The sequence below is a fragment of the Petaurus breviceps genome, unplaced genomic scaffold (genome assembly GCF_028583685.1).
Source record: "Petaurus breviceps papuanus isolate PSGF00001 unplaced genomic scaffold, PetGlider_PUasm1.0 189, whole genome shotgun sequence".
Classification (NCBI taxonomy): Eukaryota; Metazoa; Chordata; class Mammalia; order Diprotodontia; family Petauridae; genus Petaurus; species Petaurus breviceps.
This window is the reverse complement of record NW_027185809.1, coordinates 30,528,836-30,550,958: the sequence shown is the minus strand read 5'-3', so window position 1 is coordinate 30,550,958 and position 22,123 is coordinate 30,528,836. Positions and strand designations below refer to the sequence as shown.

At 37.1% G+C, this 22,123-nt stretch overlaps 3 protein-coding genes across 12 annotated transcripts in view; 1 reads left to right on the top strand and 2 right to left on the bottom strand.

Annotated features, from left to right (window-relative positions):
- Nucleotides 1-22,123, bottom strand: part of LIN52 (lin-52 DREAM MuvB core complex component) — a 415,840-nt gene that overhangs the window by 229,994 nt on the left and 163,723 nt on the right. The window lies entirely within an intron of this gene.
- ALDH6A1 (aldehyde dehydrogenase 6 family member A1) lies at nt 261-21,820 on the top strand. 2 transcript variants are annotated; one of them, XM_069092172.1, is made up of 12 exons: nt 261-374; nt 2,687-2,746; nt 4,941-5,015; nt 5,199-5,360; nt 5,662-5,740; nt 6,177-6,479; nt 7,406-7,527; nt 11,318-11,507; nt 11,716-11,897; nt 16,809-16,988; nt 17,229-17,327; nt 19,949-21,820. In XM_069092172.1, the coding sequence occupies exons 4-12, from the start codon at nt 5,247-5,249 to the stop codon at nt 20,051-20,053; spliced, it is 1,374 nt and encodes a 457-aa protein (XP_068948273.1). In that variant the 5' UTR covers nt 261-374; nt 2,687-2,746; nt 4,941-5,015; nt 5,199-5,246; the 3' UTR covers nt 20,054-21,820. The 2 variants fall into 2 exon arrangements, with proteins under 2 accessions (XP_068948273.1, XP_068948272.1); XM_069092171.1 differs by having other exon boundaries at nt 361-497.
- The window catches only part of BBOF1 (basal body orientation factor 1), an 85,736-nt gene continuing 85,226 nt past the window's right edge, over nt 21,614-22,123 (bottom strand). Inside the window, exon 11 of the mRNA XM_069092173.1 lies at nt 21,614-22,065. Coding sequence (XP_068948274.1) covers nt 21,951-22,065 — 115 coding nt within the window. The 3' untranslated portion in view covers nt 21,614-21,950. The remainder of the gene's footprint in view (nt 22,066-22,123) is intronic.

Genomic DNA, 22,123 nt, shown 5'->3' with positions numbered 1-22,123 from the left:
ACTTTTGCTGACCGAGGCCAAAATTCCCAGTCCCTGTTTAAGTTCCTTCCCCCACCCCACCCCCCGGTAGGCGGGGCCGAGCTCTCGCCCCGTAGCCAATCCAGGCTCCCCTTGAGGGGGCGTCTTCTTTCCAGCTCCTCTTGCTGGACAGCCGAAAACAAGGGGGCGTCTTCCTAACCTCGGCCAATCAAAGTAGCACTGAGGGACGGGAGGCTGGGGGCGGGGGATGGGGGCGCGGAACAAATTCTCCTTTCCTAAGACCCTTTCCCAGATCTTCGGAGGAGGTGGGATGGGGCTGGGGGCGAGGAAGGAAGCTGCCTTGAGTGATTGGCCGGAACTAAGGCCTCCTCCCTCTCCTCCTCGCCAATGAAAAGGTGAGGGAGGCGGGGTCAGGCGGGGTTCGGGCTGGTAGGCGATCCCGTGACTAACTGAGACAGGCTGCGATGGCGGTGGCAACGGCTGCGGTGGCGGCGGGCTTACGAGCCCGGATGCTTCGGGTGAGATAAAGGGGGTAACTTCGAGCCTCTGGAAAGATCCGGCTCGAGCCGACTGCTCCCCCCTGTACGGGCGAAGGAAACTTCGCAGCCCAGGGCCTGCGTCCCCGGGATCTAGTCCGCGCCGCTCCCTGACCCCCAGGTCTTTGTCCCGGCTCTGTCACCCCCTTTCCCGAGCTGAGCCACCCCGGCCCGATCTCTGCCGGCGGCCAGAAAACCTCTGGCGTACTAAGCCTGATTTTTTTTAAGTCTGGCCTTGAACTTTTCTTTCCTTGCCCCGGGCTTCGCCCCCTGCCCTCTCTCCGCCCACTGCACTGCCCCTGTTACTCGCCTTAACTGTGTGGAACTGGGAGTCTTAACCTGGGGTCCACCTACGGGCGGCTCGGATAAAATACTTTTGCTAAGTGCATTTAAGTATTGGTTTCCTTTGTAATCCTGTGTTTTTTATTGTATGCATTCAAAAGACATTCTAATGAGGATTCTGTAGGCTTTAAAAGACTGACCACCGGGTCCAAGAAGCCAAAAACAGCTGCTGTGGAAACTGCTCCTGCAGATGTGGGAGAGCCCCCCACCTCCATCGCCCTGCCTTCGTCCACTCACGTTGCCCTCTGAACTCTGAAGTTCCCACTGGTGGAGGGTGGGTGGGGAAAGGAAAAAGATGACTTGAAGGAACTTTGACTTCTAGATTTCAGAAGCCTTTCGCCAAAGAGCCTTCCTAATCTCATGGGGGGGGGGGCGCGGGGGAGTGTGAATAATGCTGTAATCTGTGTTTGGGGGACAAGTCTGCCGGAAACATTTTATTAATTTGACATTCTAAATCCAAGCATTTCTAGCATAGAGAAATGTTCTGCCATGCCTTTAAACATATCCCTACCCCAATTCAGTTGAAGGATTTTTTTTCATCCTTTTTGTCATTTGCGAATATGAACCCTTCCAACTAAATAGGCCCTTCCTTGGAACAAATAAAAACAATTAAGCAAAACCAACCAACATAATGACAAATTTAATCAATTGGTACATGTTTTTCTTTTTTTGTCTCATAGGTTTCTTCTAAGCTAACCCTACCTGGGTTTATCTCATATTCTGCCCAGCTTTTCCCTCTTTATAAATCACAAATTCCAAGATGAAGTGGTTGATTCTCATAATTTCTAATTTGGCACCAAATTCTCCTTGTTGGTCAAGACTGGATCCAGAATAGCATTTCCTTTCACTTCCTTCCACTTTTGAAAAATGAAATTATCTTTAAGGCAACTCTCATTCAGAAAAACTGATGGAGAACAAAGTAAGCAAACAAAGAGAATTGTAAGCACAATGACCTAAGTAATATATAAAGGAAAATAACAATCAATATGAGAACCTAGACCAGTGAAGGGACCAGTTCTTGACCCCAAGATGACAGGTTGATCATGAAACACACCTCCTTCTTGGTAGAGAATTGGTGCACTACAGGTAGATCATTGAGGTATATACATTGTTGTGATCAACATGTTGGTTTGGCTTCTTTGTTACAAGGTACAATTCTACTAGGCAGAGTTATTGGAAGCGAAAAAATTTTTAAACACATCAATTTTTAACATTTACCACCTCTGCTTTTAGCTGACTGCTTTAGGATATGTCTAGAAGAAGATAATAACATAGCTAATATCTATATAACTCTAAAAGATCTGTCAATATCTTTACATATTTAGTCTCATTTGATGAATGAGGTCTTCTGTTACCACTGCCTTCATGCCACCTTTATGATCTCTTTCCCAAGTTTATCATCTATGTCCTTCTACCTATGTTCCCATCACAATGTTCTTTTAAACTCCATTGATCTTCACCCAAATGTTCTTCACTATTATTCCCCCTTGTCTCATTTATGGATTCTCTAACACAAATATATATATATATATGTATATATACATATGTATATATTTAGCGTGAATTGCTTTCACAATTGCCTTTTAGTTAATATGTTCTTTTTGCATAAGGTATACCCTCTGTTTCCATATTCTAATTTTGAATACTATCCTACTAAGTGTCAATGATACTTATGAACTTAACTCTGTCACTTTGCATTAAGAGCGCTAGTTCCTTATAATTGATGTGGTATTTGACTTTGTGGATATAACTGGTCTGTTATCCCCCCTACATTTTTTTAATTAAATTTCTACTGCAAAAATGATAGAACCTCTTTTTTTGTCTCATAGGTTTCTTCTAAGATAAACCCTACTTGGTACCCAGCATCCTTTTTTTCCTCGTCTTCAGTGGTAAGTTGATGTGGTATAAAGGCCAGTTTATGCTAGTGGATCTCTCTGATCCTTAGGAAAAGGGATTTCTTTGTCCTGTCTTTTAAGATCTGTACCTATATCTATTTGTACAAAAATATTTGTAGCAGCTCTCTTTGTGGTAGCAAAGAATTGAAAATTGTGGGGATGTCCATCAATTGGGGAATGACTGAACAAGCTGTAGTATGTGATTGTAATCTACTAGTGTACTATAAGAAATGATGAACAGGATGATTTCAGAAAAATCTGGAAAGACTTACACAAACTGATTCAGAATGAAGTAAGCAGAACCGGGAAAACATTGTATATAGTAATAGCAATATTGTATGATGATCAATGACTTAACTATTCTTAAGAATACAATAATCTAAGACACTATCAAGGGGATTCATGATAAAAAATGCTATCTAACTCCCAAGAAAGAACTAATGGAGTCTGAATACAAATCAAAGCATACCGTTTTTCACTTTTTTGTGTGAGTGGGTTTTGGTTTTTTTGGTGGTGAGGGGTGGGGGGGTCTGTTTTCTTTCAGAACCTGACTAATGCGGAAATATGTTTTACATCATTGCATATGTATGACCTATATCAAATTTCTTACCCTCTCAGGGAGAAGGTAGGAAAGGAGAAAATTTGGAACTCAAAATTTTTAAAAACAAATGTTAAAAATTGTCTTTACATGTAATTGGGGGAAAAAAGTATTCCAAAAAAAATTTAAGCACTATACTCCCAAAAGTATTTGATTAAATTACAGAGGCTTATCAGTGCTTGAGTATAATATGTAATTTCAAAGCATCTACCATTTCTGTCAGTTCATCAGAGGATTCAAAAGAGCCTTTTGAATTCATGCTTTTCTTATGGTATTACTGCCTGTACCAGAAGAGACTGGGGATTGATTCTCTGACCAGGAGTATTCACCAGATTTCCTTTAAATCCATTCTCCAGATACTTACTAGCTAAGTGACTCTAGGCACACCACTTCAGTTTTCTGAAAAAACTATAAGTTTTTTCATATGTAAAATGAGTGGGCTGGATTAGATAGACTGTTCATTCCTTTTAGCACTAAATCTGTGATTTGTGATCCAGTAATTTTTGTCCTTAATACAAAGATCTATCACATTCCTAACAGTTTTTAAGAAAAGAGATTATATGTTATGTCAACCTAAGCCATTTCCAGTGTCTTAACAACTTAACAGGAATTAGTCAGTCTAACCTTTTCTCCCTAAACAAATATGTTACTCTGAGCCTTATCAATTTTGATAGAGAAATAATAATTTCAGAATATTCCAATAATTTTGAATTGTTACTGTTTGCTTTGGAGTTTGAATTACTATTACTGGCTCCTTCAGTTCCTTCCCTTTTACTCCTTTCCCCATTTTCTTTTTGGGTCATTCCATGCTTTACCACTCTTGTTTTCAATTTAATAGTACTAAAATTTTTTGAAGGAATAGTCTAGGATTTATTGTTATTCTGGCACATCATTTCCTATGTGTTTGTTCTTACAAGCAATATTGCAAGGGAGACAGAAAATATTTTACTTATCCAGTATCTAGGCATCCTAAAGATCTTATCTAGGATCATACAAAAAGTCAAGTGGACCAAAGATTCATGATAACTAATCCCCTCTGTTAAAAGACTAATCTTTTGATTATTTTTGTGCTTCCCATGGATGTATATTTACTATTTTTAGGTTCTGTTGTGTATTAATGATTAATAATTCCACTGTCACACTAAGAACTGACATTTATATCGTACTTTGTGAATTGCAAAGTATTTTACATGGCTTATTTCACCCTCTCAGCAGCTGTATGAGAAAAATAATGACAGTAGTTTACAGATAACATCTCTGGACCTGAAGCTTCCATAAGTAACTTGTGCAAGATCATATATTAAGTGGTAATGCTGGGATTCTGACTTGGGTCCCAAAGTTCAAATCTAATGTTCTTTTCATTATATTACTTCAAAATAAAGATATACCAATTCCTAATGAGTTCACATAGCATGGAGATCAAACATTGATGATATACCATTTCCTTTGATAAAATAATTTTTAGCTTTTTCTCATTGGTAAACTGTATAGAGAACAGAAGTTTCCAGAATTCCTTAGAATTCCTCACATTGTGGAAAATACAGGGAGAATCCCAACAATAACTAATTGTTTTTGTTTGTTCTTTTTCAGCCAAAAGTCAAACTTTTCATAGATGGGAAATTTGTTGAATCTAAAAGTGACAAGTGGATCGACATTCACAACCCAGTAAGAAAAGCTGCTTTAGAAGCCACATTGACCAACTAAGAATATTCTGAGAATATGATAGGGAAATATAGGACTGAGTATACATGATAAACTAATGGGCTGGTCACTACATCTTGAGACTGTGTTAGGGGATTTAACAAGTGGCACAAAGGTGAAGTATGATATGCTCCTCTGTCTCATCAGGCTACCAACGAGTTGATTGGCCAAGTTCCCAAAGCCACAGAGGCTGAAATGAGTGCAGCTGTGGAGTCCTGCAAACGTGCTTTTCACTCATGGTCAGAGACATCTATACTAAGCCGCCAGCAGATCATTCTGCGGTATCAGCAACTTATCAAGGAAAACTTGGTGAGAAAATCTAAATAATATATTTTCCCTGGTATTAAGGCTTAGAGGACTCCCCATTTATCCTTGGTACTATCACCTAGATGACATCCTTAAACTCCATAATGACTCTTTCTCTTGGTACCTGTTCTGATATCTACAGCACAGATACAAACCTGAAGTTTGCTATATTTGCTATAAAGTTTTTCCTCAGTAGTATTTACTTAATTACTCATCTCCCTTGGCTATGTGGGGAATATACAGGGGAGGGGAGGGGGGAAAGGGTTTCTTCTCTTGCTTTGGTTTCATTTTGTTTTCTTTTTAGAAAGAAATTGCTAAGCTAATCACTTTGGAGCAAGGGAAGACCCTGGCTGATGCTGAGGGAGATGTGTTCCGAGGCCTTCGTAAGCTGACAGTCCCTCATAAGAATTTCATGAGCTTCTGGGAGGGAGGGAGGAAGAAGATACTGAGAATGATCAGTTTCTTCTCTATAGAATGTACAGTTAAATCAGTGCTTGAAAATTTTTCTGACCACTCATGAATATTGAGAGGTATTACCTCTCATTGGTATATGAAATTCATTTATTTCCAAAAGTTCATTATTTGTTTAACACTGGTGCTCCAGATCAATCTCTTTTCCCTTTAAAGTATATCATTTTGTATGATGCCTTCACACAGACTGAGATGCGCTAAGGAGCAAGCGGCTCTCTCCACCACTGATAGGAGTCAGTCTTCTTTGACCATGCAGAGCGGACCAGGAAGAAGTTTAGCAAAGGCCCATGCTGGAAAGGTGATAGCTTTGAATTTGGAAATGGTCTGACTTGTCCCTCTTTGTTGCAGAGGTAGTTGAACATGCCTGTAGTGTGACATCCCTCATACTGGGAGAGATCATGCCTTCTATTACCAAAGACATGGACATTTACTCCTACCGTCTACCATTGGGTGTATGTGCAGGCATTGCTCCATTCAATTTTCCTGCCATGATTCCTCTCTGGATGTACCCCATTGCCATGGTGTGTGGAAACACCTACTTGTTGAAACCATCTGAGCGAGTACCTGGAGCAGCTATGTTTCTCGCCAAGTTGCTGCAAGACTCTGGTGCCCCAGATGGGACACTGAACATCATCCATGGACAGCATGAAGGTAAAGGTCTTTGCAAAGGTATCTCAGTCTGATTACCAATAGAGGAATGAAAAACTGGTATTAAGGTGATTGAAGTTTGAGATAAAGGCCCTAAAGAACAACAGGGGAAAATGTAATTAGCATAATCTCTAGTATTTGAGGATGATGTCATATACATGTGTGTTAGTATGGCTGAAAAGATTGATAGATGAGGGGTGGCTAGGTGGCTCAGTGAATAGAACACTGGCCCTGGAGTCAGGAGGACCCGAGTTCAAATCTCACCTCAGACACAACACAAAAACCCATGCATTAGACTTTGGAAATAACACTTTACACAAATTAGCCCCAAAAAAAAAAAAAAAAAAAAAAAAGATTGATAGATGACCAGCAATTTTTCACGCTGTACACAGTGAAACTAGAAATATTGGTTTAGGGCCAAAGAACCTGTTAAGAACCATTTACTTGTTATTGAAAATGTTTTAAGAAAAAAGGTATACAGCTCACAAGTTATAGACTTAGGAAAAATTAAGGTACTTATATGTAATGTGAAGTACAACTGGTTTGTGTACAGTGTTATCTAAAAATTCTAATGCATGGGAGCAGTAGATTAAACAAAATACCCTAAAAGATAAAAACACCAAGAAAATGGAGTAATAGAAGGCAGGTATTTGGAGGTAGGCAAGAGTACAAGAAGCAAGTTAAAGGTAGAAGTTTCAAAATCAGGGTGAGAGCAAAACAGAAGAAAAATAGAAATTGAATCTTGAAATTAAAAAATTAGAAAAGAATGGGAATAAAGTTAGAAATGGGAATCTGGAAAGGAAAGACTGAAGTGGTAAAAGATCAGACTTGTGGCAACGGGGATGTGGACAGCAAAGAAGAAATTTGCTAGGCTGACAAGACAGAATCTATTAGGTGTTTTGTTATAATAACTTATTTTCTCCTTAAAGCTGTGAATTTTATTTGTGATCATCCGGACATAAAAGCAATCAGTTTTGTGGGCTCCAACCAGGCTGGAGAGTACATCTTCGAGAGAGGGACAAGAAATGGCAAGAGAGTTCAAGCAAATCTGGTGAGCTTCCTTTTCTCTTTCTCCCCAGATCCCACCAGCTTTAAAAATAGGAACCAAGACCACTCATCCTACATTAATACCATAGTTTTTTAATGAAAACTTCACCCTCTAGCCTGAAACTTGCTAGTAAAGAGTAAGGGGCACATGCCTCCTCATCTGTATATAGACTTTTGGTGGCATCAACAGTGAGTGTTGGTTTGGATCCTTCCATCCTCCACCCCGTTCTTCCTGCCTTTCCCCTCCTGTCCTGTCTTTCCAACTTCATTCCTGGCCATTTTTCCAGTGTTTATTTGAGAGGCTAGTTTCCAGTACTGTTCTTGCTCCAGGTTCAGGAGTCAGGTTATTTAAAGTACTATGCCCTCTGGGGAAAGTGGCATGCATGCAATGAGGTATAAATGTTATGTTTTATTGCACAGCTTGTATAAACTGACTTTTCACTCTGACATGTAAGTCTCAGTGGCTACTTCCACTTCCTCCGAACAACTTTGCAGAGATTATTTATAAGATACTTCCTTGCAGTAGTCTTGGGAATAGCCACATTTGGAAATCCCATTTATTTTGACCAGTTTACCTTTTTTTTTGGAGGGGGGAAGGTAGGGCAATTGGGATTAAGTGACTTGCCCAAGGTCATCAGGCTAGTTTTTTTGTATTGTGTCTGAGGCCAGATTTGAACTCTAGCCAGTGCCACCCAGCCGCCCCTATTTTGACAAGTTTAATTTAAGGTATTCTCATTTTTGTTCAACAAGATTATAAAATATCTCTTGTTGAGAATACTTATTGAGAATCCAGAATTATGGAAGTTTTTCAGCATTGGAGTGTCATAGAGCTATATATAATTAGAAAGAAATGTGGGTGTCCCAAAAATCTTAGTGCCGCTTTAAAAGCTTAGACTTTTCAGGATACCCTGATTTATAGAATGATTTAGGTCAGAGAGAGACTGGAGGTAGTGAAACTTTTTAGGAAGATACTATGTTACTTAAGTGAAATTAGGGCCTAAACTAGGATAGTGGTAGAGAAATTTCATATTGGGGAAAAAAAAAACTGCTCTTAGTACAAAAAAATGGATTTCTAGTTGGATATCAGCCCTATAAAATTTTGTCCTCTAAACAAGGCGATATGGTATGTTGAATAAAGAGACAGCCTCGGAATCAGTAAAACCTAAGTTCCAGTTTTTTCTTTGACACATACTCACTGTGTACCCTAGGCAAGTCACTTAACCTCTCAGTTCTCCAATCTGCTCTTTTAAGATTATAAATTGTGAAGCAGGTGCCATCCTGCATTGGTACAGTTTTCTCACCTGGAATTTAGTATAGCAATGAAATCAGTTGTTTTTTTTTAAGTCACCACATTGACTGTTCCAAACATTCTCTTCCCTCAAGGTCCCTACATCACCCTTTCTCCCCTGTCTCAGAAAACCTCACCTCCTACTTGACTTAAAAAATCTCTACTAGAGGTCATCCATCTTCAACTCTTTCTCTTTAGTACTTAGTACTTTATTTGTGATCATCTGTACTTCATTTTGTACTTACAAAATTCCATTCCATCATCCCTAGCTGTTTTCCTTTGCTTTTGTCTCTTAGGAAGAAACATGGCTCTTCTTTTTCCTAAGGTCAGCTCTTCCTCTACTTATGTCTTTATCCTATCTCCTTCTGTCTTTGGGAGCTTGTCCCTTCGATCACTTCCTCTCTCCTCTGCAGTCTGTCATTCTTTTCCAGTTGCCTATAAACCTCTATCCTTTAAAAAAAAAAAAAGTTACTTGACCCTGCAATCCCCTCAAAATGTCTTCCTATACTTTTTCCTTTCATAGCCAAATATGAAAAATAGTCTGCCTCCATTTCCTTCACCTTCACTTCTTCATTACTCAGTCCCTTGCTGTATATCTGCTGACCCCACTTACTTGACTGAAACTGCCCTAAGGTAGCCAGTGATCTCTTGAAAATGAATAGGAAATGAGTGAAATATGATGCCTATTTCTCATCTGTCATTCTTGACATCTCTTCCATTTTTGATAGTGTTGACCTCTTTTGTTTTGATAATGTCTTTTCCCAAGGCTTTGGTGACACCATGTTTTCAGGTTCTTCTTTCTACCAGATTGTTGACTGTATCCTTTACTGGATCATAATCATAACCGTAGGTATATCCCCCAAACTTTTGTCCAGAATTCTCTACTTTTCTCTAACGTCTTGCTTTTGGTGATCTCTTCAGATTCCAGTAGGTCAATTACCTCGATGCAGGTGATGCCTAAATTTCTATTTTCAGACCTAATTACTTTCCTGAATTCTACATCACTGCTGGATATCATAAATATCTTAAGAGGTATCTCAAACTCAACATATCCAAAATACCCTTCCTGCAACTTTCCTAATTTGAAGTTCAAAACCTAGAAGTCATTCTTTACCTTTACGCTTTTCTATTTCCAATCAGTTACCAGGTCTTGTTGATTCATCTTCTACAATGTATTTCCACTCACGTGGCCTAGTTAAGGCCCTCATCACCTTTTGTCTGGACTACTGAGTATCCCATTAGGTCATTCTGTTTCTTATTGTCTTCTCTCCAATCCATCCTTCATGTGGTGGACAAAATAATGTTACTAAAACACAGCTTGGACCCCATCATTCCCCTATCAAGCCACATTCAGTGGCTCTCCTTTGCTTCAAGAATAAAATAGATTCTTCAGCATGGCATTTAAAGCCCTCCACAACCAGCCTACCTTTCCACATATTTTAGGTATTCTGCATTTGAACCAAACAACCTTGTTTCCTAAAACTTAACATTTTCTCTTGTACCTAGTTGCCTTTATATAAGCTATCCCCTATTCATGGAATATATGCCTCAATCAACTGTGATTTTTAGATTATCTGCCTTCAAGACTTATCTCAGGTGCTACTTCCTACAAGAAACCTTTTCATCTCTAGTACTTTCTCCTTCAAATTACTTTATATTGACTTGTCTGTTTGCATATTATATCTGCTAGTAGATTGTAAGCATCTCCAGGGAAGGGTTGTTGTCTTTGCAGTATTTAGCTCTGTAGGTATGATGCTTAATAATGCTTGTAGAATGGAATGGGGGGGCCGCTAGGTGGCGCAGTAAATAGAGCACCAGCCCTGGAGTCAGGAGGACCTGAGTTCAGATTTGACCTCAGACACTTGACACACTTACTAGCCATGTGACCTTGGGCAAGTCACTTAACTCCAACTGCCCTGCCCTCCCCCCTCCAAAAAAGAGAAGAAAAAATATATTAGAATGGAATGGAATGGAATTGTCCTACTGCCTTCATGAGAGGCCAAGTGATATAGTGGTAAAACTAGGTAAACTTGTAGTTAATAGATCTAGGCTCACATCCCATTTGATAATGCTGAACTCTGGGACCATGACAAGTTAAACCTCTCACAGCCTTTTTATCTGTAACATGAGGATATTTGTGATACCTCTCTTAACTGGTTTATTTCATATACAATGCTTCACACAAGTTAGAGTGCTAAACAGATAGGAGTTATTATGGATTTTCACAGAGATGTTGCCAAGATTTTAATGATATCAAAAATGAGATCATATTACTGAGTGCTTTTCCAGATCTTCCCCACCCCCATATTTGTTTGAAGATATGAGATCCTAATTTAATTTAATTAATCCCCCTAATTTAATTACCACTGATTTCCATTTCCTAATTTAAAATCTAAATATGACTTTATTGTTCCTTTTGATTATCACTTTAGGAAGTAAGGTTTGCATTAACTCAACAATTTGACACCCTCAGCAAGAACATGGATTGCTTTCTTTGTTTCCTTAGGGAGCAAAGAACCATGGGGTGGTCATGCCAGATGCCAATAAGGAAAACACTCTGAACCAACTGGTAGGAGCAGCTTTTGGAGCCGCAGGGCAACGCTGTATGGCCCTGTCCACAGCCATCTTGGTAGGGGAAGCAAAGAATTGGCTGCCAGAACTTGTGGAGCGTGCCAAAAAGCTTCGGGTTAATGCTGGTAACTATTTGTGATTATCTCTAGAGTCAAGATCCAGGACAATGGCTGTGGATTAGAGAATGTTTGGCTCTGTGACTTAGACCATGCCTGTTAAAGATTATACCATTCTCTTTCCATTGTGCCTATTGTTCTAGTTTAAAACTTTTGCTATTGTCATGATTTCTGTATTACCATCTCAGTAAAACTCTTAAATGATGTTGTCTTTCAGGGGACCAGCCTGGAGCTGATTTGGGCCCTCTAATCTCCCCACAGGCCAAAGAACGAGTTTGTCATCTCATTGAGAGTGGAACAAAGGAGGGAGCCTCCGTTCTTCTAGATGGAAGAAAAATTAAAATTAAAGGCTATGAAAATGGCAACTTTGTTGGGCCAACTATCATCTCAAAGGTCAAGGTAAGTAAGCAAAGATAACCATCTTAACTATGTAATAAAATTTTGCTCAGTTACAGACATATAGAATTTAAATCTTAGAGTAGATTTAGTATCATAATACAAGCTATTAAAGATTAAAACTGCTTTAAAACTTTTGGGACATTCTATATAATCCCAGAATCTCCCAAGAACACTGGGTTACTTACAACTATGTGGGGTCTATTTAACCTTTTGTGTCTTTGTTTAGACAAAATGGAATTAGCAGAGTCATTATAAACTGGAAAAAAAAAAGATGCATTAGTAGTGGTTCTTGAGTGCTGTGAACTTAAAATTGCCATTTCAGTGTGAGTCCAGTGATTGAGTCCAAACCATTAGCTTTATAGATGAGAAAACCCAGGCTAAGAGGAATTTTATTTGCTCAAAGTCACACAGCTGGATACTGCCAGAGCCTAGACTAGAATCTAAATTCTTTAATTTCTAATTCATATTCTTTCATTCAGCCACACACATAAGATTTGACAGTTGATTTTTTTTTAATCTGTTACTCTTTTCTACATCTACTTACTGCTTCTTGCCTTTTAGCTATATGTTTTCTTTAATCAGCAAAGCAACTAGTATTGCTATGTTCAATACTTTTGAAAGTACCACTTTAGGAAAAGCAGCTAAAAAAAAATTAAAATATACAAATAAATTACAGGATTATTCACATTACAAAATAATTCTTAGAGATGTTATTTAAATAATTGGCTTCCTTATTGGTCTTATGTGTCACAGTCAGACACACTGAAACTTGACTCCAGTCTAGTGATATCATTTTGGTCTTCTTCAAGAACGAAAAACAACCAACCAACTTACTTAATGTGTGATTTTCTTTGATTTACAAAAAAATACATTTGCACACATTTTTAGGAAAATTTAAAACTATAGGCAGCTAGGTGACACAGTGGATAGATAAGAATGCCAGGCCTAGAGTCAGGAGGACCTGAGTTCAAATGCAGCCTCAGGCACTGTGTGACTGGGCAAATCACTTAACCTGTTTGTCTCAGTTTCCTCATCTGGAAAAAAAGCTGGAAAAGGAAATGACAGACCACTCTAGTATCTTTGCCAAGAAAACCCAAATGGGGTCAGAAAGGAGTCTGACGTGACTAAAAACAATTTTACAACAAAAATAGAAAACAGTGATAAGGTGGTTTTACAGTTGGTAGACAGTGTCACACTCAGTTATTAAGCACCACTATACTATGTGCTAGACACTGAAGATACCACTACAAAGAAAGAAACAAGCCCTGCTCACAACAAGCCTACTTTCTAATAGGGATACAAGTACATATAAATACACGTATAGTTTAAATATAAAGTCAGTGAATACAAATACATGTATATACATAAAGTAGCTAAATACAAGGTAGTTTGAGAGGGCACCAGCCATGGGGGGATCAGGAAAGATGTCGTACAGAAGATAGTTCCGAGCTGCATCTTAAAGGAAGAAAGGGACTCTATGAGGCAGAGGTAAAGAGGGAGTGAATTCCAGGCACGGAGGACCAGCAGTGCAAAGTTATGGATGGATATGGGAGAAGTGAGTGACATGAGTGAGGAACAGAGAGAAGGCCAGCTTGGCTTTATCGCAGTGCGAGAGAGAGAGTGATGTCCTTAAGGCTAGAAAAGCAGAGGGGGGCCAGGCTGTATAGAGAGCTTTAGAAGTTAAACACAAGAGTTTTGGGAGTTTGGCATTTTCTCCTAGAAAAAATAGGAAGCCATTCCTTTGGTTGAGTAGGGGAGTCACAAGGTCACATATTACAGAAAATTACTTATTGATGAATTTGGAGTGGGGAAAGGGAATTCATATAGGGGTAATTGAAATATTTTAGTCTAAAGGTGATGCGTGGCTGAACTAAAATGAAGGATACTGAGTAAAGTTAATTTAAAAAAAATTTTTTTACATTTTAATTTCCAAACTGTCTTCCTCCCTCCCCACCCCACACTGAAGGCCACCATTTCTCTTTTTCTCTCAGACACACACAAACACACAATTAGTTCTTTCTCTAGAGGTGGATAGCATCTTCCTTCATAGGTCCTTTGTAGATGATCTGATAATATTCAAAATGACTTAGTTGTTCACAGTTATTCAAACACTATTACTGTTACCGTACACAACATTCTCTTGATTCTGCTCATTTTACTCTTCATTATTTCATGCAAGTCTTAATAGCACAAATTAATAGCATAGTAGTATTCCATCACAATCATATACAACTTATTCAACCATTCCCCCATTGATGGGCATCCCCTCAATTTCTGGTTCTTTGCTACCAAAGAGAGCTACTACAAATATTTTAGAGCATAGAGGTTCTTTTCCTTTTTTCCTGATTGCCTTGGGAAATAGACCTAATAGTAGTATTTCTGGGCCAAAGGTATACATAGTTTTCTAACTCTTTGGGCATAATATAAATTGTTCTCCAAAATGGTTGTATCATTTCAGTTCTACCCACCGTGTATTAGTTTCCCAGTTTCTCCACATCCCCTCCAACATTTGTCATTTTCCCCTTCTATCATTTTAACCAATCTGGTAGGTGTGAGATGGTATCTCAGAGTTGTTTTAATTTGCATTTCTCTAATCAATAATTATTTAGAGCATTTTTTCATACAACCATATATAGTTTTGATTTCTTTATCAAAAAACTGCCTATTCATATCCTTTGACCATTTATCAGTTGGGGAATGACTCATTCTTATAGATTTGACAAAATTCTCTATATATTTGATATGAAACCTTTATCCAAGAAGCTGTCTATAAAATTTTCCCCCAGTTTTCTGCTTGTCTTCTAATCTTGACATGTTTTACTTGTAGAAAAACTTTTAATGTAATCAAAATTATCCATTTTACATTTAATGTTATCTCTTGTTTATTCATAAATTCTCCTCCTATCCATAAGTCTGAAAGGTAATATGTTCCATCTTCTAATTTTCTTATATCTCCCTTTATATCTAGAGGTCATATATCCATTTTGACCGTATCTTGGTAAATGGTATAAGATACTGTTCTATACCAAACTTATTTGGCCTACTACCCCCCTTTTCAAAGAAAAAATTACTCCATATCTCCCTGGAAATTTACCATCTTTAACCCTTTAATAGTTTTTCCGAAATTTGCATCATTTAAAAAATATATTAAAAAATGTTAATAATTTATTGTAAATTTATGGGGTTTTTCTTGCACTGAAATTTTGATACAACATTGCCTCATGTAACCATTTAGTGTTGTATCATAAACATGCACATATTCCTGCTGATGCATGCTGGACTTCCTGACAAGGCATGACACACTCATCTGCCAACATCTGCTTCTCAGCAGATTTGACCACTAATCAGTTATAACTTGCATTTTCTGTGTTTATTTGAAAAATAATGTAATCACCACATGACTTTAACAGATGAAATATGTACGAATGTTTTTTCAAAATTTTATGATCTTTATGCTTCCACCATCCCCTTATTTTTATTCAACACCCCACAATTGTACCTGAGGCTACTACCACCCCCCACCACAATCATTCCAGCACCCCCCAGGGAGGGCAGTACTGTTCATTTTGGGAAACTATGGACAGTATAGACTCTACACCCAATGTCTGTCAGACTACTTTCTAATTTTCCCAAGTTTTTTTTTTTTTACCAAATAATAAATTCTTATCCCCAAAGCTTAAATCTTTACACTTGTCAAACACAAGGTTACTATAATCATTTACTACTATGTGTTGTATGTCTACATTATTCCACTGATCCACCTTTCTATTTCTTAGCCAATACCAGATAGTTTTGATAATTACTGCCTTATAGTTTAAGATCTGGTATTGCTAAACTAACTTCCTTTACATTTTTTTCATTAATTCCATTGATATTCTTGAATTTTCTTCCAAATGAATTTTCTTATTTTTTCTAGCTCAGCAAAATAATTTTTGGTAATTTAATTGGGATGGCACTGAATAAGTAGATTTTAGGTAGAATTGTCATTTTTTGTTAATGTTTTTGACTTTATGTATATAAAAGCTGTTTTGTAATTATGTACATGTAGTTCCTAAATTTGTTGTGGCAGGTTTACTCCCAGGTATTTTATGCTGTCTGCAATTATTTTAAATGTGGAATTTTTTACTATTGCTTCTTGCTTTTGTTGGTGATACATAGAAATGCTGGTGTTTTATGTGGATTTATTCCATATCATGCTACTTTACTAAAATTGTTTTACTAGCTTTTTGGTTGAATCTCTAAAATATTCCAAGTATATCATTGTATTTTCTGCAAAAAGAGATCGTTTTATTACCTCAGTGCTTATTTTGATTCTTTCAATTTCTTTTTCTTCTCTTATTGCTATTGCTAGCATGTCTAATGCAATACTGAATGATATTGGTGATAATGGGCATCCTTGTTTCAATCCTGATCTTACTGGGAAAACTTCTAGCTTGTCCCCATTACAAATAATGCTTGCTGATGGCTTTAAATGAGAGCTTCTTCTCATTTTAAGGAAAAATCCTTGTATACCCATGCTTCCAAGTGTTTTTATTAGGAATGAGTATTATATTTTGTCAGAAGCTTTTTCTGCATCTATTGATGTTTGATTTTTGTTCCTTTTGTTAGTGACATAATCTGTTATGTTAAAAAGTTTTTCTTGTGTTTAATCATTCCTTCATTCTTGGTTTAAATCAAGTAACATCATTTTTGACAAATTGGGCTAAAATAGGCAAAAGTCATATTCAGTTGCATGAGAAAAGGTGGTAAATTAGAATTGTGAATGATGAACATTTTATACAGTATTCACTTGGGGAGGAATTATTGATGTGAAGGTAGTATGTGAAAAGGGAGAGGAAATTATAGTGTGATAGTAACGTGTAAAGTTACTAATCCCATATCATTCTTCTTCCAATTCGTTTGTCTTATCAGCCAAATATGACTTGTTATAAAGAGGAGATTTTTGGTCCAGTTCTAGTGGTTATGGAGGCAGACTCTTTGGACGAAGCCATCAAGCTGGTAAATGACAATCCATATGGAAATGGAACTGCCATCTTTACTACCAATGGAGCTGTTGCTCGAAAATACTCTCACTTGGTGGATGTGGGACAGGTTCGTGAAATATATTTTAAATGGGTCCCTAACAGTTTTTGTTTTCTATTCAAGATTTGGTAGCCAGCAAAGGGAACCTACTTAAAAGAGTGGGATATACCACTTTAGTCTTACATCTTTAATCTTACATCTCCATCATGAAATAGGGATTCATTGTGGGTTTCAAAATTTTCACTAGATAGAAATTTTAGTTGCTGTATTTCTTGGCTTAATGATTAACTTGTGTTTGTTCTGTATTAGGTGGGTGTGAATGTCCCTATTCCAGTGCCTTTGCCAATGTTCTCTTTTACGGGCTCTCGCTCTTCCTTCAGAGGAGAAACCAATTTTTATGGCAAACAGGTAAGCAACTTAAGTATTAGAAATGGTTGCTATATTTTTGCTTGGTGAACCTCCTCTTGCATGTATGGAGGAGAGAGAATAACATACTTGTCAGACTACTACAAAGAGATTGTAACTAAAGTAAAAGGTCAGAACCTCTGTTTTCAGTTTCCTCTTCTATAAAATGAAGAACCTCCTACCTGCTTGAAAAGAATGTTCTTAAAATGAAATTAATAATTACATGATAGTACCTTGAAAATGAAAGTCCTACATTAATGTTAGATTGTATTTATACTTTTATCACTAGTACCATAGGCCTTAGTGACCTAATTTTTTCTGAAGCGAGGTACCATTCTGTAAATTCATTCTTAAATTGCACACTCTTTGCTGGGTTTCCATTTCTGTAGCAATAACATTATTATTTTGTAGTGATTATGTTCCCCCTTTGAGAAGCCAAATGTAATTCTGAAATGGAAACTCAGTTTCTTAGCTTAATGTTGTATTGTCTTTTGGTTAAGTATCTCTGAGTAGTCGGTCTTGGTTATTGAAGGAATATTTACTGATTTAATAGGTTATCCAGATCTAATTGCTTCTTTTTTCCTGCCTTGGAGCACTGCTCATTCAGAGGCTACAGGCAGGAGAAATAAGTAGATAAAGCATGACTTTAAAGGAGCTGCGATTTCAGCATTATTGAGCCCTTGTTCTACCAACAGACACTGAAATCCCTCTACACTACACTTTAGGAGGTGGTTGCTTGGCCAAAACGATTTGTCACCCGGTGACCAACTTTATGATCAAAACTGAACGTTTCTATTCGTTAGCAGCTTCAGTAACAAACACTTGAATCTCAAGATGGGAGATTTGAAACCATAACCTAAAGGTTTGGGAATCATGCGTAATTTCCAGTTATACTCGCTATCTTCCCCTCAAGTTCATGCTTAAATGTGACTGATAAAGAAACATCACAATATGAGATGACTTCCCAAGTTAAGAGTTACAATCAAGCAGAGATTATTATTGCTTAGGGGTCAGTTTCTTTGAGGAAAAAAGGATCCTGATTTTCATCTTAGCCATCTTTAAGTGCACTGTTGTTAAAATGTTGCAATAGAAAATATAATGCAGTGGAGGGAGCCCTGGATTTAGAGATGGAGGATCTGAATTTGAATCCTAATTCTGCCACTTGCTACCTGTGTGATATTGTTCAAGTTATATAATCTCTCTAGAACTTAGTTTCCTCATCTATAAAATGAAGGGGCTAAAACTACAGTCTCACTAAGCTCCCTTATAGCTCTGATCTTATGTGTTAATTTGATTCAGATACTAGCAAAACCGTATGGTAAATGTGCAAATCAATAAACCCTAGCAATCATGAAAAACTTTATCCAGAGGAGTAAATATTTTGTCATAAGTACCACAGACAGACAATTTAAACATTTGAATTGCATGCTTTTATAGCTATACTATTTCCCTTATTAATAATAAAGAAAAATGAGACTAGAAAGACAAGTCAAGTTTTTAAAATCATATTGGTTATTACCTTAAGGAAAGTGTTAGTCTTACTTTGTGTGGAAACTGCAGGTGTTATTTATCTTATTTCTATAGTTTTATTCCTTATATAGAATAACGTTTAATTGGATTAAATTTAACTTTTCTTAGATTAATGGGTCAGGTTTTACCAAATAATATTAGAAGGGGATTTATCAAAGTAACAAGTCATTTTTAGTATCTAAGAATCTAAGGCAGGATTGAAGCCAGTTCTTGCGTGATTCCAGATGCAGCACTTTATACCACACTGCTTCTCAATTCAGAAGGATTCTGGATAGAGCACATTCCTCTCACATCTAAGAAATAAAATTTTATCACCTGAATGAATTCATTATAGTATTATATAATATTCCATTATAGAATGCCCTTTTAGACACACATTGCTGTTTCAGTTGAAGCATTATCAGGAATAATTTTGTTGGTACTTTAAAAATATACCAAACAGATAAACACTAACTGGCTTTTTTGGGGGAATAGGGGGAACAGGTTAGAGGAAGAAAAGTTCATTTGGCTTGGTGAGAGTTATCATCCTTCAGCTATTTTATTTTTAATTAAGAAAAATTTCATTTATGCAAAAGATAACAAAGTTGCTGCTTACTCTTATAGTTTAAGTTGAAGGCTCCAACTTTATCAAAAAAGGTAATCCCTTTGTCATTCACTGAGAAATGGTTGAAATGAGTGTTCAAATTATACCACTTTGGCAAACATATGGATAGGCTGATTAATAATTTTAGATCTCATTTTTCAGGTTATCAGGGTCTTAAAACAATTAAGGTTCAGAGGATTTTGTTTTATTTTTTCATGGAAAGTAAGGGCTGGTCTCATGACATTTGGTAGGAGATTCATTGGGCTAAGTATCTTAAGGTGCTTAAAAGAGGTTCTTTTTAAGGGTTTTAGACACATTCTACTCATGACCAAGTATTCAAAAGTGCTCTTGGGTTTTGATGACCAGTTATACATGTATTCTTTACAAATTTCCAGGAGGGAGTATATATCACTTTTTAATAACTTTATCTCAATTATTCTATTCTATACAAACATTTCACAATTTGGCAGCACCTAGTTCAATGATTTTTCTTTCCTCTTGTTCCTTTTAGGGCATTCAGTTCTACACACAACTAAAGACCATTACTTCTCAGTGGAAAGAAGAAGATTCCATACTAAATGCACCTGCTGTAGTTATGCCAACTATGGGCCATTAAAAAGAACTTTTAGTAGACTTTTTTTATCCTGAATAACTGCTCTACTTAGCCATCTCTCCCATAGATCTTGCCAACTGTGTTTAGATTATTCACACACAATGCAACAGATTGTCCTTGGGACCTCCTTTTTCTATATTATGCTTTTGTTACAACACCTGGTGGTCAGAATTTCAGTATAGGGTTTTCAGTGGCTTAGTACTTCCATTTGTGAAGTAACTATTTTAACTGTGAAATTCTTATTTAAAGGGAGAACCGAAGGGAGAGGTGGGGTGGAGGGTGGGGAAATGGGGCCAGGGGAAATATTAGTGTCTCCAAAGAAGACCTTCCAATAATTGGTGGAAGAAGTCTTAAAACACAAAATAGGACTAGATGTTGTCTACTTTTTGGTCCCCAACATATAATTTATCATAATAATATTAGTGATTCACTGACCATGTTTTATTTTTATGGTTCTATCAGTCTTCTTCTTCCACTTCAAATTGCCACTGCTATGAGTACGTTTTTCCCAGAGTACTCTGGAAAAATAACGTTTTTGTTCAACTATTGTGTTTAGAAGAGTGACCACAAACACACAGCACTATTTCAGCCAACTATTCCAAGAGTTTTCTCAGTCTTGGAAATAAAGAGATCTTCCTACTGTGAAATGGGAAGGAATCTTTCAGGAAACAAGTTGTGTCATCATATTTCTTGATTTCTTATAGGGAAGAACTCTGACTGTCTTGAATATGTTCTTATGTCCTCTCTGCATTTTTCAGTTATGTCATTTGATTAGAAGGCAATTCCTTTAAAGAAATCTCTTGGCATAAGATAAATATAAATTCTTTTCATGAGACAAAAATACTATAAAGCCTGGACTGCATTATTATGACAGCAACATGACTGGTATGCCTTGTGTCAAGTGACATTATGCCTCATTTTCCTTCCTTGATTTTAATGTTAAGTAAGCTATATTGGTCAGAATGGAACAAAAAGATTATGACTTTTTTGTCTCTTTTTTGCTGATTCCAATTATATTGTATATACTTTTAATGTGGTATATTATCAGCCAGTGAACAAGTTTTTGGACCCAAAAGAGCAAGCTCTAGTACCCATCCCATATGAGAATTTGACTCTCTGATTAGGGGCTGGATCACTTATAGGATAACCAGATTTAACACAAATCAAAGGACCTTATCCTCTCAATTTAAAGATAAGAAACTTACTTCTCTGTTTCTCCAGTTAAACTGTCTTGACCACTCATTAGAGTATTTAGTAAATTAAAGACTTTCAGATACTATAAAATGCCAAGTATCATGTGTGTAGTAGGCTTGTTGATGACTTTACCAAATGGAACAGACCAAATTAGATCACTTTAAATCATCTAGAGCCTTAATTTCAAAAAACACATGATACAATAGGAACATCTCTTCTAAAGTGCTATCTTTTAATTAGGGTAATGAAGATCTATATTTGGAAAGGTAGACTGTCCCTTGTTTTATCCTCTTTTAAATTGTGGTTTGATTGGCAATATATGTATAAATCTAGATGTGTATGTGAGAACCCATAATGTGTGTGAATGTATATCCAAGTTTGTATGTGCTCACATTTCATTCCAACAAATCAAAGACTGGGAAATAATAAAAGGTCATATTGTATAAATTTCATGTGAAATTAAATAGTCACAGGGACTCCTGAGATTGCATGAACTTGAATCAATTGTAGTTTATATTTACTAGCACATAAGGATGTGTGCATTTGTGTCTTTTAAAATAAATAGCTAAGCCAAAATTACATGTGAGCTATTATTTCTCAGCACAGATCCAGGAGAGCTCCCTCTCCAGAAAAAGGAGAAATGTGTGAGTGCCTCCACCGAGAACGGTTAAAAGGATATGAAATTGATCTGATTGTAGACACCTTATTATGATACACTATGATCTGGTCCTTTTTGAATATCAGGAAGGACAAGGCCACTAGATTCTGTGAGCAGAGCTTGCTGGGTGATGAAGGTCTGATCCTGCACATTGCCATCCTCCCTGAAATAAAGGTAAACTCAGGTCAACAAACACAACAGAATTTAGTTCCCAATATGAA